General features: G+C 41.5%; 2 protein-coding genes across 4 annotated transcripts; one reads left to right on the forward strand and one right to left on the reverse strand.

Annotated features, from left to right (window-relative positions):
- Nucleotides 1–501: 501 nt before the first annotated feature.
- On the reverse strand, nucleotides 502–12,701 carry ppcdc (phosphopantothenoylcysteine decarboxylase). 2 transcript variants are annotated; one of them, XM_061774520.1, is made up of 6 exons: nucleotides 12,637–12,701; nucleotides 12,427–12,522; nucleotides 11,212–11,307; nucleotides 9,621–9,749; nucleotides 9,367–9,535; nucleotides 502–8,325 (listed from the first exon to the last, which is right to left on the reverse strand). In XM_061774520.1, exons 4-6 carry the CDS (start codon nucleotides 9,747–9,749, stop codon nucleotides 8,237–8,239), a joined length of 387 nt encoding a protein of 128 aa, XP_061630504.1. In that variant the 5' UTR covers nucleotides 11,212–11,307; nucleotides 12,427–12,522; nucleotides 12,637–12,701; the 3' UTR covers nucleotides 502–8,236. The 2 variants fall into 2 exon arrangements, with proteins under 2 accessions (XP_061630504.1, XP_061630503.1); XM_061774519.1 differs by having other exon boundaries at nucleotides 12,427–12,688.
- Nucleotides 12,702–12,773: 72 nt separating this feature from the next.
- hacd3 (3-hydroxyacyl-CoA dehydratase 3) lies at nucleotides 12,774–17,965 on the forward strand. Of its 2 annotated transcripts, XM_061774517.1 has the most exons (11): nucleotides 12,774–13,008; nucleotides 13,458–13,500; nucleotides 13,603–13,676; nucleotides 13,750–13,914; nucleotides 15,292–15,337; nucleotides 15,542–15,652; nucleotides 15,726–15,853; nucleotides 15,936–16,048; nucleotides 17,244–17,350; nucleotides 17,427–17,558; nucleotides 17,637–17,965. In XM_061774517.1, the coding sequence occupies exons 1-11, from the start codon at nucleotides 12,931–12,933 to the stop codon at nucleotides 17,711–17,713; spliced, it is 1,074 nt and encodes a 357-aa protein (XP_061630501.1). In that variant the 5' UTR covers nucleotides 12,774–12,930; the 3' UTR covers nucleotides 17,714–17,965. The 2 variants fall into 2 exon arrangements, with proteins under 2 accessions (XP_061630501.1, XP_061630502.1); XM_061774518.1 differs by lacking the exon at nucleotides 13,603–13,676 and having other exon boundaries at nucleotides 12,775–13,008.
- The last annotated feature ends 462 nt before the right edge of the window (nucleotides 17,966–18,427 follow it).

Raw genomic sequence — 18,427 nt, forward strand, 5'->3', positions numbered from 1 at the left:
GATGGGGTGATTATTATATGGTTTAATTCAGAAAGGCCGTATCCACAAAGGTCCTCATTTGGTTCTGCGAATTCCTGGTGATCTCATGCTGTGCCCTGTGAATGTAGGATACATGAATAACGTGCTCCTTCACAAAGATCATTTCATTTTAAATTGCAGAAGGATGATCTGTGTAGTGATGTGCAATACCACTTTTTATTTCTGGCCGATCACAGTATGAGTAGTCACTCTTGAGTACTCACAGGTGCCGATACTGGCGTGTTAATAATTGCCACGTCGGGTTAAAAGGCACCCCGGATGGGACAGTAGGCAAGGCGGTCCCGGCCCGTTCCTCAGCGCCCGACACTGCCGCTGTCCGACCTCTTGGATGGATGTCAGCAGGGTTCCTTTGGTGCCAGATTCAGGCAAAGTCGCTTCACATGAAAATATTCCAAGTTTCAGGAAACAAAAAAAAAGACTAAGATTCAAAGAGCCCAAAAATGAAGCTGGAGACAGAAGAGCTGAGCTGGTCACAGATGGATTTATTTAAAATAGAACAAATCAGAGAGCAATTGGTCCATTCAACAAGGCACTGGTCTCAACTGAGCAAAGCACTTGCTTTTGTATCATCTCCTGGACATAACCCTCTTCTCTGATTGCTCAGAACCAAGATAATCTAATATTCTGGGCGGGCCTGGTCTTTAATTGTGTCCCAAAATAACTAGGTAATTAGATTTTACTGAGCAAACCTAATATTTTGTGTGTCCAGATGTTTCCAATTATGTCCAAGATGTAGTCATTTATTAGTCATTAACTTGTAATGGTGTCAGACATTAATTAACTGGCCAAGAAACACAACAATTATTGTACCTGGGGTCATTCATCTTTTTCTATTAGTGTCTCATTAAGAGTTTCCATCTGCCTGGATCAGACTACAGGATTTTTGCCCCAGAATCTACCTGATTTGCTATTGTGGGCAATTTCCCAGATTGGGCCCGACATTTTGTCGGGAAAGACAGAACGCACAATCAACGATTTGGTCCTACGATGCCAAAATGAAAAGTCGCGCATGTTATTATTATTTTTTTTTAGAGATCTTATGTGTAGTGTGAACGACAACCCTCCGACAGCGCACCTTGACGTCGACCAATAGCTTTGCGTCTTGAAATGGTGCATCGCGTCCTAGCTCGCCATTGTCGACATTTGTTAACACGCACAAACCAATGTTTACCGAAACTTTAGCGCATGAATCGACAGAACGCCAGCATATTGTTTACATACAAACGTTAGTGCGACCACTAGCTAGCTACATAGTGTTATGTTGCCTGCTTGCTAACGGTATTAAAAGTACGTGAACTTACCTCAAGCTCTCCTTGAAGAATGGACAGCCCAAAACATCCTCTCCCGACCACCCAGTGACGACGCCACAAATTTTCCCCCTCTTTTTGCCCATGTAAACTCTAGCTTTAATCCAAAAGGCATAAAATTAATAAAAAAACAAGGATAAAATATACAATACCAAATTCCGATACCACACTAGTACTTTTGATACATAGAATTTAAATTAACACAATGACAGATAATTGTGTAAAAAATAAATAAATCAATAAAATACAATAAAAAGACTCTTTCTGACGCACACGAGTTGCCACAGTGTCAAACCGCAGCGTTGTAGCGCCAACTCTTGATGAGGAGGACTTAATCAATGTCAGATTTGTTTTGCCTTAAGTGACAGTGGTTGGTGTCGGCAGCCTTCAGGAGTACCTGATACCTTGAAATAAGGCCGGTATCGGCCCGATAGCAGTGCCCACCCATCACTATTTCTATGTTTCTCTTCTCAGGCATACTACTTTTGGACTCATCATGTGCGGTACACTGATGGTGGTCATCCTTGTGTCTATTTCCCAGAGCCCCAATTGACTGTTATGAGCGTACTAATGAGAACGTTTTTGGACAGATTTTAAAACAAAGTTCCATGTCACCATTAGATTTGTAGTGTTATTTCAGTGTTTTTTTTTACAGTGGGTTGGAAGTGCAAAACAATATAACAAATTGTGAAACACGTTTACATTTCAGAAAGCAAATGAATAAAAGCCAAAACTGAAATATCACACAGCCTTAAGTATTCAGACCCTTTGCTGTGACACTCATATATTTAACTCGGGTGCTGTCCATTTCTTCTGATAATCCTTGAGATGGTTCTGCACCTTCATTGGAGTCGAGATGTGTTTGATTATACTGATTGGACTTGATTAGGAAAGCGACACACCTGTCTATATAAGACCTTAGAGCTCACAGTCCATGTCAGAGCAAATGAGAATCAGGTCAAAGGAATCAGGTCAGAGGAACTGCCTGATGAGCTCAGAGACAGAATTGTGGCAAGGCACAGATCTGGCCAAGGTTAGAAAAATATTTCTGCTGCACTTAAGGTTCCTAAGAGCGCAGTAGCCTCCATAATCCTGAAATGGAAGACGTTTGGGACGACCAGAACCCTTCCTAGAGCTGGCCGTCCGGCCAAACTGAGCAATCGGGGGAGAAGAGCCTTGGTGAGAGAGGTAAAGAAGAACCCAAAGATCACTGTGGCTGAGCTCCAGAGATGCAGTCGGGAGATGGGAGAAAGTTCTAGAAAGTCAACCATCACTGCAGCCCTCCACCAGTCGGGGCTTTATGGTGAAGTGGCCCGACGGAAGCCTCTCCTCAGTGCAAGACACATGAAAGGCCGCATGGAGTTTGCTAAAAAGCACTAAGGACTACAAGATGGTGAGAAATAAGATTATCTGGTCAGATGAGTGTAGGTTGATTGAAGACTAAATTGCCCTTAAGTGTAAATGTATGCGCGAATGGTTGTTTGTTTATATGTGCCCTGCGATTGGCTGGCAACCAGTTCAGGGTGTTCCCCGCCTCTCACACAAAGACAGCTGGGATAGGCTCCAGCACGCCCGCGACCCTTGTGAGGATAAAGCGGTACAGAAAATGGATGGATGGATGGTCTGATGAGGCGAAGACAGAACATTTTGGCCTTAATTCTAAGCGGTATGTGTGGCGAAAACCAGGCACTGCTCATCACCTGTCCAATACAGTCCCAACGGTGAAACATGGTGGTGGCAGCATCATGCTGTGGGGGGTGTTTTTCAGCTGCAGGGACAGGACAAGTGGTTGCAATCGAAGGAAAGATGAATGCGGCCAAGTACAGGGATATCCTGGACGAAAATCTTCTCCGGAGTGTTCAGGACCTCAGACTGGGCCGAAGGTTCACCTTCCAACAAGACAATGACCCTAAGCACACATCTAAAATAACGAAGGAGTGGCTTGAGAACAACTCCGTGACTGTTCTTGAATGGTCCAGCCAGAGCCCTGACTTAAACCCAATTGAGCATTTCTGGAGAGACCTGAAAATGGCTGTCCACCAACGTTCACCATCCAACCTGACAGAACTGGAGAGGATCTGCAAGGAGGAATGGCAGAGGATCCCCAAATCCAGGTGTGAAAACCCCCAAAAGACCCATGGCTGTATTAGCTCAAAAGGGTGCTTCTACTAAATACTGAGCAAAGGGTCTGAATACCTATGGCTGTGTGATATTTCAGTTTTTCTTCTTTAATAAATCTGCAAAATTATATTTTTTTCTGTCAATATGGGGTGCTGTGTGTACATTAATGAGGGAAAAAAATGAACTTAAATAATTTTAACAAATGGCTGCAATGTAACAGAGTGAAAAATTTAAGGGGGTCTGAATACTGAATACATACCCACTGTATGTAAAATAAACAATTTTATCACAATTCATTAATTTGATTAAATAAGTGGTTAATTATTTACTAAATTAACTATAAAGGAAATTAAAAAAAAGAAAGTTTTGCAAATTTTTACTTTTCCTCCCCATCTTTCTACTAATGAACTGGACCATCTGTCCATTTTTAAATTTAAATGTGGCCCTTGAGCATAAAAGCTCACCCACCTCAGCTTTCAATATTTATATTTCAACTCTTTTTTTACTTGCAGCTGTCACTATATTTCGAGGTGGCTTGTTTTCATTACGATCCCGGGAGGAGAACTGGAATAGGTTCCATCACTTTTCACCTATGATACTTAAAACTGTTTAAAAAAAAAAAGGGGGGGAGGGGGGGCTTGTCCTTTCACCTAAATTCATCTGAACGACGAAATTCATTCTTTTGTGACTACATTTGTGAAAAGATCCATCTGTCTACATTAAATAGTGTGCCAGTCCAGGAAATGTCAGCTGACGATTTGATGTGAGCGACTGTGCAGTGACTACATTCTATTAAATTTTCCGTTTCAACTCATTTGTATCACATAAATGTAGCCTCAAAGGCGTCTGCCCTAAGACAATAAAATGTTGAAGTAGATGGCTGGATAAACACAAACATTTAATGTCAAAAATAGATGAAAGAGGCGTCTGCGAGTCAGCAGACACAGACGCTGTAGATGCTTTCTCGTTTATTTGTACTTTTCCATCCTCTTATTTTAATCAGTTAGTGTTTTTTCCTCATGCTAACCCATTTTGAACAATACAATGTTTTAGCTGTGACATTCTTTAGTGGAGAATATCGGAATGTATTGTTGCGTGCACCCTTGAATCGTCAGGTGTTTATAACAGCTTAGTTAACTTTCTCTTTTACAGTATCCCCACTATAACACAGTTTACGCTTCATGGTTCTGCTATATTGCAGATTTTTTTGCCAAGTATTATTACAGTAGTGACTACTTTTTTTATACTGTTTGTACAATATTTGACTGCTTTTGCTCTCTCCCCTTATACGGTTTGTTTAAGCGTGTTTGTATTGTTTTAAAGACCTTTAAAAAAATTAAATTCCGTAAATGCTGGAAACATGCCGAGGGTGTAAATAGGGTACAGTGTTTCTATAACGCGGAATTCACCTTTTGCAGGGGTGTTCTGGAACGTAACCCCTGCGATGGGTGGCATTACTGTACTTAACACTTTGCAACCTTAATTGTTTTTGCGTCATGCTAAACCGTGTGCACTATTACAACGTTTTAGCTGTGATATTTTTTGAGCCGAGAACACCGTTTGTCTACGATGCTACAACTGCAGGGAGTTTCGCCCCAACATGGAGTCGGCTGCGGTCCACTCGGCGAGAAATGCATCCCGAAGGAGAAACGGTACGCAGAGGGACGAGAGCCGACCGGGGCTGAAAAGAAGTGGAGAGGATTAAAACGGGAGAGGGGATTTGAACCATTGTTAATCCACAACGGACGAACTAGGGCTTTTGGAAAACTACAGTTTGCTTACATTCAAACTTCAGCTTGCATCAAACATGAGTAATGTCACGCACGCTGTAATTGCAAGATTATAATATCAACATCCGGGCACTCTCATACCGCACAGTGGCTGCTCCAATCATGTTCCTTTCTCTCATTGACAAACAACTTCACCCAACATGTCGACTGTGCAACAAGAGGGAATAAAACTTTGGAATTCCTGTATCCCAACGTAAAAAGGAGATCTGTGTGTCTATTTTAATCAGAAAATATTTATCTTATCTAATAAACAAATAAATTGATATTATTTGTTTATTAACTATTATTAGGTGCACTTGATGTTAGTGTTCTATAAATAAAGTCGAGATGATGCATATTATTGCATGACGAGCCATTTTTGAGTAAAATAAGCATGTTTTACTTCCACAGACAAAAAAAAAAAAAAGCCTAAAGACACTCGTTATCATTTCACTCATGCTGTACAGAACCTTCTTTTAAGTCAATAAAAGCGTAGTAAACTAATTAATTCTTGGAAATGAACCACAGCCTTCAGCTGCAGAGTTTGGGAACTAGCTCCAGATATGCGGGGAGTGAAATAATGACCCTGTTGTCATTAATTGTCTTGAACTGCATGCGGTCTGTCTGAAGCAAATTCTTTGTGTTGACTTTCTGCCACCAAATGAAATAAGAACGTGTGCATGACAGGAACCGAATCATTTATATCACAGCATGCAATCTATAAACAACCAATGGCAAATATTATAATTGCACAGAACATACACTGATCAATAGTTATAGTGAGGAGCCAAGTGTTAAACAAGTTTATAACACAGGCTGTACATAGTCACGTTCAGAGATAAGCGATTGGCTGTGGAGCTGATGTAATTACTGGTCAAACGTTTTAGAACATCCCAATTTCTCAAGTTTTGTTTTGAAAGTCGAGCAGTTCAAGTCAAATGAATAGCTTGAAATTGTATAAAGGTCAGTGGTAAACTGCCAGGGGTTAAACAAACAGGCAAGGTTAACCAAAACGGAAAAATAATGTGAATTTCAGAATTATACAAAAGGCTTTTTAAGTTAACAAGACATGGGTTAATAACTCAAAGCTGTTCTGCAGCAATGGATGCTGATTAAGCCTTGAAAGTTGGTGTTACCAATTCCTACAAGTGTGCCAACTTGTCTACTTACAACACCCTCTGTCTGCATAACAGTAGTTTTGGAACACTGTGGTACAATTCCCTAGTAAGAATTATTTGAAAATTTGAAGAGCATTAAATAGCAATTGCACGGTTCTGGGCGGCACGGTGGCCAACAGGTTAGAGCGTTTGCCTCACTGTTCTGAGGACTGGGGTTCAATCCCCGGCCCCGCCTGTGTGGAGTTTGCATCTTCTCCCCGCGCCTGCATGGGTTTTCTCCGGGCACTCCGGTTTCTTCCCACATCCCAAAAACATGCATGGTAGGTTAATTGACAACTCTAAATTGCCCGTAGGTGTGAATGTGAGTGCGAATGGTTGTTTGTTTGTATGTGCCCTGCGATTGGCTGGCAACCAGTTCAGGGTGTACCCCGCCTCCTGCCCGGTGATAGCTGGGATAGCTCCAGCATGCCCGCGACCCTAGTGAGGAGAAGCGGCTCAGAAAATGGATGGATTGGATGCACGGTTCTGTTTGTCTTAGAAGATGTTTCAGTTGTCATCTGAGCAGGTTTCATCAGTTCATACACCAAGGCTAGATCGGACAGCTGTAGCCCGCATGTTAGTGTAGAAAGAATTCCCTAAAATAGAGGCACGCATGACCTGAATGAATGAGAATATTCACAGCCACTATTGGAACAGTAGTGTAGTGTTGCTATAAACAATACAAGAAAAGGTTCATTGAAAATGAAAGGGAGACAAGACAGACAGACCATCAAAACACATAAGCGGCAGTCTTTCTACAGAGAAATTCCAAAGAAAGTCAAGATGACAGTGAGTACAGTCTGTTTCTGCATCAAAAGGCGCTCAGAAAATGGGGGGAAACTGACGGAAAGAGGTCTGGCAGATCCAAAGCCGCATCAAAATTAGATACATTTCTGAGAGTCAACAGCTTGAGTGGTAGGCGGCTAGTCTGCATGAGTTGCCCCTCCTCCACTATATAAGAATTTGAGAGTCTTTGTTTGCATCAGCAGTTATCCGGCACAATTGCTACTCCCATGTACAGAAATCAACAATGCAACTCTGTGTGCTGACAAGTGGGCGCGTTAGGTCGTTTAGGGAGGTAAGGACTGAGTTACGCCCCAACTGATAGCAGATAAAGGTTCCAATTCTCAGGTTCCAATAATAATGTTGTCTTAACTTCCATCCATCCATTTTCAACAGACTTATCATGCTCAGGGTCGTGGGGCGCTGGAGCCTATTCCAGGTGACTTCGGGCGAAAGGCGAACTACACCCTGAACTGGTCGCCAGTCAATCGGAGGGCACATATAGACACGGACAACCATTGGCACTCACATTCACACCGTCACTGAGTGGGAATTGAACCCACACTGCCCACACCAAAGTCAGGCGAGTGTTCCACGACACCATCAGTGACTTTCATCTTAACTTAAACTGTCAAATTTCTTTTGAATGACATTGAATCTATGAGGAAAAATAACTTCATTGGGCTTTATTCGGCAATTGTCTGTGGAGTTGGCATGTTCTCCTCACGATTCTCTGCTCCGTAGGTCTGAATGTGAGCGTGAACGATTGTTAGTTAATATGTGCCCTGTGATTGGCTAGCGACCAGTTCAAGGTGTACACCGCCCCTCACCCAAAGTCAGCTGGGATTGGCTCCAGCTCACGTGCAACCCTTGTGAGGATAAGTGGTACAGAAAATGGATGGATGGCTGTATTCTGGCATTGCTTTGGCCAGGCAGCGTGTAAAAAAAAAACTAAGAAAAAAACAACACCACCAGTGAGTAAAAAGAGGAAGTAACAAACAAAGACGTCTTGCTTCGGTGAAACGATACAAGTCAGTGAAAGTGTTGCCTGCTCTGCTGTTCATGTTTGTGGAGATGGCTCACTGGTTTGCTGAAGGTACTGCTTGATAACGGTGATGATAGTCGACACCTCCGCCATGGCGCCTTTGCCTGTAACAAATTCAACAGTTACAAGTTGTAACACCTGGACAGAATAATCTCTTATCATTATTCAACTTTTTACAATCTAACTTTGCCAGTCGCCTCTGTGCATATTTGCATCCATTTGCCTTTGTTTGTGCGTGCATGACTTTTTGGAAGATTATTTGAGGTCATGAATGTTCATGTATGCTTAAAAAAAATATCTGTAATTATTCTCATTCATCCAGATCATTGCATTCTCAGGCCAATGAATTGATTGCAACAGGAACTTCCTGGTTATCATTAGTCCATGCACATAGACTAGATAGGACCGTTCTAGCCTGAGTATTGGTGCGAAAAAAACAAACAAGTATACTGCATAACCTCTAACAGGGCTCGAGACTAACTTTTTATTTTTATTTTTTTATTTTTTTTACCTGGAGCAGAGTGGCCCCTAACTTAAAATTTTAGGGGTACCATTAGAAAATTTAGGGGTGCACACTGTAAATCCACGTGCAAAGTAAATATTCATATTGCCTCTCATATGTTCAATCTCACACACTGAACATTTTTCTTCAGGCTTAGCCAACGTGTCACAGCTAATATATTTGTTTAACTTAAATAAGATGTTAAGCATAAGAAAATAAAATACTAACTAAAATAATCATTTCATTTTTTAAATTAAATAAGCTGTTAAGCATAAGAAAAGAAAATAAGAACTAAAATAATCATTTTAGAAATATGAGTGTGAGTCATGAGTCCTTTTGGCCCACCCTGTAGATAAAATCCAACCTTTAAATCCAAGTAATTGTTGTTAAAATGCTGTGGTTTTTCTTTTTGCTCTGTCCCCTCTTGAACCTCATTTTGTCTGACTGTATTTCCAATACATATTTAACTCAATACAACAACAAAAACTACAAAGGGAGAATATCAAACTCTCCTGTATCACAGCTTAACTTTTCTGTCATAAAAGAAGAATACAAGCAGCTGAACAGAACGGGAAAAATTATATTTTCAATTATATGTCAACTTTAATTTCTTTAGTTTTTGTAGTACATAACGTACACACACCTTTGTCTCCACACACCAGCTTCTTTGCAATGCAGGGGATTTCCACATAGCCAAACTCTTTCAGCCTGTGTACTTGCTGGGCTGTGATGGGATGCTGCCACATAGAAGTGTTCATCGCAGGGCAGAAGAGGAGGGGGCGACTAGTATCCCAGGCTCTCACCACACACGTCTGCCAATGAGAAATCCATAAAGTTGCTAATGCATCTGAAATTCATTTCATATAACAAACCAGTTTGAACATTCAGTGTTCTCACCAGCAGGTTGTCACAAATGCCATTAGCAATCTTTCCAAGCGTGTTTGCATCTAGGGGGGCGATGATGAGCAGGTCTGCCCAGCGCCTGAGCTCAATGTGTAGCACTGGGTCAGATCTCTCACTCCACATCTGGAATAACAGAATAGACATGACTCGCAGAGAAGGCGACAACTAAAATATTGTATATGGAAGTTGTGGTGTCTCTTTTGGTTTGAATCCATATACATGTACTTACAGTGGAAGTGTGTCTACACACACACCCTTGTTCAAATCTCATTTTTCTATAATACATATATATATCTGTATATGTGAATATAGAAAATTAGAAATGAGCTCAGAGGTACAACCAAGGTTAGATGTTTTGGATACAAAGTTAGAGAGAGCAGACTTCGATGGTTTGGTAACGTCCAGAGGAGAGACAGTGAGTATATTGGCCCAAGGATGATGAGGATGGAGCTCCCGGGCAAGAGAGCGCGAGGAAGACCAAAGAGAAGGTTGATGGATGTAGTGAGGGAAGACATGAGGGCAGTTGTTGTTTGAGAGGAGGACGCAGGAGATAGGCTTACATGGAAAAGGATGACACGCTCTGGCAACCCCTAACGGTACAAGCCGTATTGAGAAGAGGATTTTAATACAGAATCAGTCACACTAGTCCAAGTTATGTCAATTATAAAATTATCCACTCAAGCAAACAAAAGGAAATGGAAAAACAAAAAGGGGTCAACCTCATGGGGCATCTGTGTGCCTAGCCTGAGTAGCTCCTTTCCTGCAGGAATTGCTCGGGTTTTTATCGCTGTGTGAGAATAGAACTTTGTGAACTTAACTTTGCCAGATTCCTGAATTTGTGTGGAGCCTCGAGAATCATTCAAAGGAGCTTTGATAGTTTTAAAAAAAATTATTATTATTATTATTTTTTTTTTTACCTTAGTACTACTTAAGCTCAAACGTTTTAGTGAAGGTGGTGATCCAGCGGATGGAACGAGATCCATTCTCCAACTGGCCTGAACATGGGTCCTTGCCTGCCTGAGTTTGGATCCACATCGAAGTTCACCAGACACTTTTGTCAAGCTTAATGTCAGATCCAAGCAGACAGCTTGGTTTCTATGAAATAATTATTGTTACATATGCAGTCACCATGACCAGGTGGATGTGGGTATGCCTTGCATTTCACATTTGAACTCATTTGGTTCAATAATAAAACACAAATGCAGAAATCTAAACCTGGTATAACACACCTCTAGGCATCCACTCTCTATTGCGCTTGTCTTCATTAGTGGCTCAAAAGTACTGCAGCCTATCCCAACTGACTGTAGGAGAGAGGTGGGGATGTGATTTACATCTTGGACTGGTCACTAGTCAGTTGCAGCACACATACAGACAAACAACCATCCACACTCTCATTCACAACTACGGGCAATTTAGAGCCTTCAATTAATCTAACATGCACGTTTGATTTTGGCATTTGGGAGGAAGTACTCTGAGAAAGGCCATCCAATCACGAGGAGAACATGCAAACTCCACGTAGAAAGACCTGAGCAACGATTTGAACCACGAATCTCAGAAGAGCTTCCATCTAATAGTAAAACTTTACCTCCCACTCATCTTTGTCACTATAAACCTTTACTGAAACCTCTTCGGGGTTATAGAAGTGCTGTGCATGTTCAGTGGTGACCACTCTTACATCCACCTGTAAAAAAAAACAAAGAATACAGTACATTAAAGTAGGCTTTACACGATCAGGATTTTTGGGGCCGATCACCGATCAGCAAGTTAAAAAAAAAAAGATAAACCGATCACAGATCCGATCACAAGATGGAGCAATGTGTCTATTTAAATGATGTGTTCATTTCCAGTATATACTTGTGTACTGTATACTGAGTTTCCCCCCATTTTGTTCTTATAATACACGCGTTGTGATGTCGTCGCCATGGTAACAAGTGTATCCAGTCGCGTTTGAGTTCACAAGATAAAGCCCCGTCCGTGATTGTAAAAGACAGGATGCGGTGGTATCGGAATACAAGATTTTATTGCAGTAGTCTGAAATAGTGCAATCGTGAAAGACCAAATTTGTCTTGTAGTCTGATCCACGCATTACGTGTTCTATGTCTCATATGTCTGTCCCACACCGCCGACATGTTTTTTAAAAAATATCTATATTGGTTGTCAGATATTTACAGTACTACGTCAAAAGACGTGCGACAAGGCTACAAATTAACTTAAAATGCTAATTATCGGCCGATACCGATTAAGCCGATCTGATCGGTGTAAAGTCTACATTAAAGTGCTTTTGAACTTGAGCTATAAAAAAGTCCTAATATTGGTCTCTGACTTTTAGTTCTCAACAGACAACACTGAAATTATAACTACCACACTGTAACTATAGCACATTGTACAGTTTGTTGTATATGCATTTGCTTTTATTTGTTTTACTCTGCTTCCTGCAGACAGGTCGGCATTGCAAATGAGAACCTGTTATCGATAGCCTTACCTAGATTAATAAAGGTTCAATAAATAAAAACAGAGACAGTAATCTAGACAGTAGCGATAACCTTTTTTAATTGATTTTTTGTGTGTGTAGATTACCAGTGACAGCCCATTGAGAGTCTCGTTCTTTTATAGGTAACTTTGGTTTCTGCCACTATGCTGATTAGATCCAATTAGTTAACGCAGTACACAGTACTGTAGCAAAAATTCCATAAGACCACTACATAGTATAAGCTTCAGTATATCCCCACCTTGTGGTTAGTGAGCTCTTGTGACTGTTAATGACAAAGCAAGGACTTTACGAGTTAAAAAACGCACTCACCCCTGGGAGTTGAAGAAGTTCAGAGACCAAAAGAGGAAGTTTCAGGGCAGCAACGCTCCCAGTCACTCCAACGAGCACGCAAAAACTCCCGGAAGTCTTCACCAAGTCGTTTGGAGAATGAGAATGAGAATGATGAGAATCATCATCATCATCATCATCATCATCCGTCTGCATCTTTGCTTACTGCCGCAAGTGAAACAATCGTTCTACCTTAGGGATTGGTTGCTACTTCTATTGATTCTTTCCAACCGTCTTCACTTCCGCAAATAAACGTAACACCCAATCGGAGTGGAGGAATACAGACAGCCAGTCAGAGTAGCGGATGATGTAGCGTCACTCTGACGAGCCCGCGCACGTCGCTTCGCTCACAGCGCTGGAGCGCGCCCGTGAGTGGAATGTTCTGGCTGCTTGCTTGACAGCTAGCATAAGGGACCGAGATATCGTCTGTCTTATGTTTCTTGTTTAAAACTACTTGACTGATATAAATCTACTCATAAATCCGCAATGGCATTGACGCCTCAGGTTTACTGGGCTCAACGCCACGAGGCAATATATCTTCGGGTGGAGCTGACTGACGCTGAGGTGAGCTCATTGCTGTCATTCGTTTCGTAGCGTCAGGGATAAACTTAGTTGCTACATTAGTAATGAGTCGATGATCCCTAACGCTCACAGGCCCATGGGTCAAGTTGCTTTCGTCTTAGTATGAATGGGCGTAAAATCAATACATTGATCTATCTGGGCACAGTCAGTGAGGTATCTATTTTTTAAATTTGTAAAGGTATAATTAGCAGAGCTGATTAACACATTCACTGCCATTGATGGATTTAGAAGTCAAATATCCATGTTAACTGGGAAGGCTGGCAGTGAATGAGTTAAGATAACCAATGTGTAAGTGTGATTGTAATGTATTTTTTTTTTTTTTTTTTTGTGGTAATCTAAAAATACAATGGCATAATTGTCGCAGTAATTATTGTGCAACATTTTAAAAGCTCACTGACATACAGTGTGACACTTGTTTTTTCTCCCCGCAGAATATTGATGTGCAAGTGCATGAAAACGTCCTTCACTTTCAAGGTGACATCTATTTGTGGGTTTCTGTGGTGTTCAAGTTCATATTGCTTGTTTACAAAGCCTGTTTTTGGAACATATTTAAAATGTCATATTTTGTGCGTGTAGCTCTAGGCCACGGTGCTAAAGGTCAAAACTTGTACAAGTTCAGCTTGGAGTTTTTTTTACCTGTAAAAACACAGGTATGTGTGATACTCACTTCAAGTTCATGTCTGTGTTTCCTACTCCTAAAATCACTTTGGTGGATGTATGCAGGTGGCTCACAAGTCCACTCAGCGGCAAGTGAACATCAGCGTGAGGAAAGAGCAGCGAGGCTGGTGGGAAAGGTTGACCAAACAGGAGCGCAAGCCGCTCTTCTTGGCTCCCGACTTCGATCGCTGGCTCGACGAGTCAGATGCTGAGATGGAGATCCGGGAAAAGGTGAGCAATGAGCTGCTGAGCTGGTACAGTGGTATCTTGACTTACTTGTGTCCCAACTTACTTGTTTTTCAAGTTACAAGCAGTCCGCTTAGTCACATTTTAATTTTTTTTGCTTTGTGTGGCAAGCCAAAATTAGAGCTCCAAGCCGGCTACAGATACGGCACAATTTACTTGAATGAAGTGGGGGAAAAAATTCAACGATGCACTCTCCGGTGTTTATTGACTAGGACAAACAGTCAAACACACAAATATATAATGTAGGAGTGGCACCCGATTTAATAATAAATAAATAAATAGAGGCTTTGTAATTAATTAATCTCGATTAATCACATTTTAATGGTGTAACAATATTTGTTTCAGTAAAAGCAAAATGGTTTAAATTAGGGCTGCAACGTCTAGTCGATAATTAACAGTGTTGGCAACGACTTTCATTATTGAGTCGTTGTGTCGCACGATTATGACGTCACCTGCTCCATTGCACACAGCGGTGGACCCAGAGGCTGCTGTATGGGCTGAAATATGTGCCACCAGGAATTGAATTTGCATTTACGAACATAATTTGAATTTGTATTAACTGAAGTCCAATAAACTTGAAAGTGAATGTAAGAATTTTTTCTCCACAATGAAAATTCAGACTATATTTTCACATTCAGTTTGATCATTTCAGATTCAGTTCGATTAATTCAGTTTCAAATTAGCTGTGACAGACATCCGGGAACTGTAAGGAATAGCAATCGATCGGCGATACACAGATCTCGTCTTCGGCCAATCAGCGCCTTCGTTTTTTATCACGTGACATAGGGATTTTCCGGGAAGTCAAATCTTCTAACCCGGCGACAGTATTTTAACCTTTATACCACTTTTCCTTAACCTTTGTGGAATGCATCACACGGTCAGAAAGAGATAAAAAAAAAGGTGCTTCCTTTCGAACATAGGAAAGGACATATCACACCGACGTGACTAAGTCGTCTTTCCGTTTCTTTTCCAACACAACGTCGTCGGGGCATTGAACTCCATGCCTTTGGCTTTACTCCCACCTCGGGGTATAAACAGCCAGACATCACATCTCGATATAGACAGCACTGTTTCAAATGAATTTAGGGGTTTACATGAATGAATTGGCGTCCAGCCCTTACGCAGCCGTGCACTGGCAAAATGGTATTAAAATGTGGTATTTTTTTAACCAATTAATTTGTTTGTAATCAATTAACCACGATTAATGCGTTGAAGTCCCACCCCTAATAAAATGAGAACACCCACAAGGACCAGATGCTCACACATAGTCACCGAGTCAATGTACCACTGTACTTTGTGACGACAGAAAAAGACAAACTGACGATGAGCTGTTGTGAATAAACTGCCTCATACTTTACAAAGGAGGAGAGAAGAAACAGGCGGAAGACTTTCCAGCATGATGAGGAAGGTGAGTGGTGTCAATCATATCGAGAGGCAAGTTTCACCATCTGCGATTGGCTGGCGACCAGTCCAGGGGTTACCCAGCCTCTTGGCCAAAGTCAGCTAGGATAGGCTCCAGCTCTCTTGTGACCCTAATAAGGACATAAAGTAAACATTGGATGGATGGAAGTTTCACCATTCCAAATACTCACTGCTGCTTTTTGTGTTTCAGGATTCATCAGTCTGAAAACAGGATTTTTGTTTACATATAACTTGGTGCAGTTTCTTGGCTTTTCATGGATTTTTGTCAACATGACTATTCGCCTCCTCACATTTGGTCAAGGTGAGGTGTGTGTGTGTGGGCGCTTTTTCCCTTGCATGATGGCCACAGTAACGCTGTGCTCATTACATTTCAGATTCCTTCTACGACACATTTCATACCATATCCGGCGTTATGTTCTTCTGCCAGATCTTGGCAGCCGTCGAGGTTCTCAATGCTGCTTTTGGTGTGGTCCGGACAGGCGTGATCCCGACTCTTATACAGGTATACAGGTCTGTGTGACAATGAGAGACATTTGAAGGTAAATAGAACACTCATTTCAATATAATCCTTGCTCTCGTAATAGGTGCTAGGAAGGAATGTCATCCTCTTTGTCATTTTCGGTTGCTTGGAAGAAATGCAGAATAAACCGGTGGTCTTCTTTGTTTTCTATCTCTGGAGCGCCATTGAAATATTTAGGTAGGCCATTTTCTTGACACTCACTACTTTCACGTGGTTATTTTTTACGTACCACTGTACATTTGATTAGGTAAGCATACACATCTGTAGTCAATTCAAGAGCTTTTGAGTTTTTTTAATTTAACCATCCATCCATTTTCTACAGTGTTTGACCTATAGCCAAACATTATACTCAAGTACTGTTACTTTGGAATAAAATGACTCAAGTAAAACGTAGTTCTCCAAAAAATTACTTAAGTACTGACTAACTGGTGAGTAACTTCTGAGTTATAAAACTCTGATAAACTGATAAAACTAATTTACTATTATTAGCAGTAGGATGTGAGAATCACCACACTCCCCACTTTTCGACAGGTAGATAGAGATAGGTAGGTAGATACGACATGGCCCTTTTGAGCTGTGTGCCTACAGCGACGCTGACGTCAAAGTCGTCAGCTCATTCCATGTTTGTGGACGGCAAGAAAACTAAAAGACCAAGCATGCCAGTACTTTGTGCTAAAATTATGACAAGGCATCTGGGAGTAACCTCTCACAGGTACAAATATTTTTGGGGTTTCCCCCCCCAGAATGTTCTGAATTGATAGCACTTGCTTTGGCAGTGACAGAAAAGTAAACCTCATTAACATCGGTTGAGGATTGAGGAAGTTACGACTTAATTTCAATGTCCATGCAATGCCTTTAATGGGAATGTCGACCTTCCCACCATGGCCGCCACGTAGCAGCCTGGCACGTTGGGTAGCTGGACTGCTACAGCGTACCGGCCTATCTCGTCTTCATATATATGATTGCGTCTCTTCTGACTGCGAGTCACATGCCATCGTTTGCCATTGTTCCTGACGTGCTACACATAGATTAGTAACTTTGAAAACTTTGCTTCAGTGTGGGGCCACGGAGACATTTTGTGTGCGATCATGTGACTGCCTACATTGGTTTGATTGGTGATATAACCCCAAATATCTTTAGTGGCTAAATTGTATTAGTGAAAGTCACGTGACAGTGCCCGAGGCACAAGTCTATGACAAGCCAAAACAAATAGATCACACAAGGGATGCTACTATTTTTGTAGTTTTATTGGATGGTTTTACATTTTGCAGGTGGTATAGCCAATGTTGTGCCAGTGAATGTATTTCTGCTAATACATCAGCCGCATAAACAATGTCGACCCAATGTAAGTACCAATGAGGCTTTGATGCAGGTATCCATTCTACATGGTGGGATGCTTCAACACAGAGTGGAAAATCTTGACATGGCTGCGATACTCTCTCTGGATACCCCTTTACCCGTTAGGTGTTATAGCTGAGGGTATGTTTGCATTCACCAATCTGAAAGTTGATAAGGCAAAAGACATAAGACAAACACAAGTGTGACTCCCACACAGCTGCTGCTGTGATACAGTCCATTCCCATCTTTGACGAAACCAACCTGTTCAGCATTCCTTTGCCGAAGGCCATCGGCGCATCTGTGAGCTTCTCTTACATCCTGCATGTGTACCTCGCTCTCATGTTTCTGGGTAAGCGTGCATTTTGAAACATGGAACATCTCTAAACTGCAGTCTGAATTTAATAGTCTCTTTGATCCCATTTTCCAGGACTTTTTATCAACTTTCGTCATCTCTACAAGCAAAGGCAGAGGCGGTTCCGCACCAAGAAGAGGAAGGCTCATTAATGCAAAGCTCCTCACACACCTTTGCTGCCCGTTTATTTCCTATCAACATTTCCTTGAGATGGTCTCATTTTACAGGCATGTTTCAGTGTTTGCTAAACCTCCTCCTGCTGTTAATTTGCGCAGTGCCCTTGATGGTTTACTTGCACTACCAACTACAACCCTCAGAATTTTACCACACGTCTTGCTTGTTTTGTTGATGAATAAAATTGTTAAAGTTCTTGCAAAGTTAAAATAAAGGTTTTCTAAATTTTACACACCACAGAGAAGTGTCGTTAATAACTCTGCCAAATTTGAATGATTAAAAAAGTTGGCAAGTATATGAGGCTTAAAAATCGTGAAAAATCAAGCCCTTGTCCGTGCTCTCAGACGCTGTATGCGTGTCCGTTGAATGTGCCGAAACCATGCCCCGATCAACTCAATCAAATACTACCTGGAAAAATGATGATAATTCGTCTAGCCTCGCCATGCCTACATGTTTAAGCTATGAAACTATATCCACTGAAAGCCTCTACTGGCTGGAATATATCCCATCGGGTCGTCGCGGGGCTTTTCCATGTTGTGATGACGCACTCTAAAGTGGACACACTAGCCTGAAGTCCCGGTCCACACGCTGGCATACAAATTTTACCTTTTAAAAGTTTTACCTACCCGCTCTTCTTTCTTTGCATGATTTGCACGCACTGAAGGCTGATGAGGGGCTCTGTGGCCTACCCA

The sequence above is a fragment of the Phyllopteryx taeniolatus genome, chromosome 5 (genome assembly GCF_024500385.1).
Source record: "Phyllopteryx taeniolatus isolate TA_2022b chromosome 5, UOR_Ptae_1.2, whole genome shotgun sequence".
Classification (NCBI taxonomy): Eukaryota; Metazoa; Chordata; class Actinopteri; order Syngnathiformes; family Syngnathidae; genus Phyllopteryx; species Phyllopteryx taeniolatus.

What these genes read in the sequence shown, in the direction of transcription:
- hacd3 (XM_061774517.1), top strand. Translation starts at nt 12,931, where the DNA reads ATGGCATTGACGCCTCAGGTTTACTGGGCTCAACGCCACGAGGCAATA. An exon ending in TGGAGCTGACTGACGCTGAG is followed by an intron (nt 13,009 to 13,457) that starts GTGAGCTCATTG and finishes TTCTCCCCGCAG; the next exon opens with AATATTGATGTGCAAGTGCA. An exon ending in CCTCGCTCTCATGTTTCTGG is followed by an intron (nt 17,559 to 17,636) that starts GTAAGCGTGCAT and finishes CCCATTTTCCAG; the next exon opens with GACTTTTTATCAACTTTCGT.
- ppcdc (XM_061774519.1), bottom strand. Translation starts at nt 12,600, where the DNA reads ATGCAGACGGATGATGATGATGATGATGATGATGATTCTCATCATTCT. An exon ending in AACTTCTTCAACTCCCAGGG is followed by an intron (nt 11,308 to 12,426) that starts GTGAGTGCGTTT and finishes TTTTTTTTACAG; the next exon opens with GTGGATGTAAGAGTGGTCAC. An exon ending in GTGACAAAGATGAGTGGGAG is followed by an intron (nt 9,750 to 11,211) that starts GTAAAGTTTTAC and finishes CTGTTATTCCAG; the next exon opens with ATGTGGAGTGAGAGATCTGA.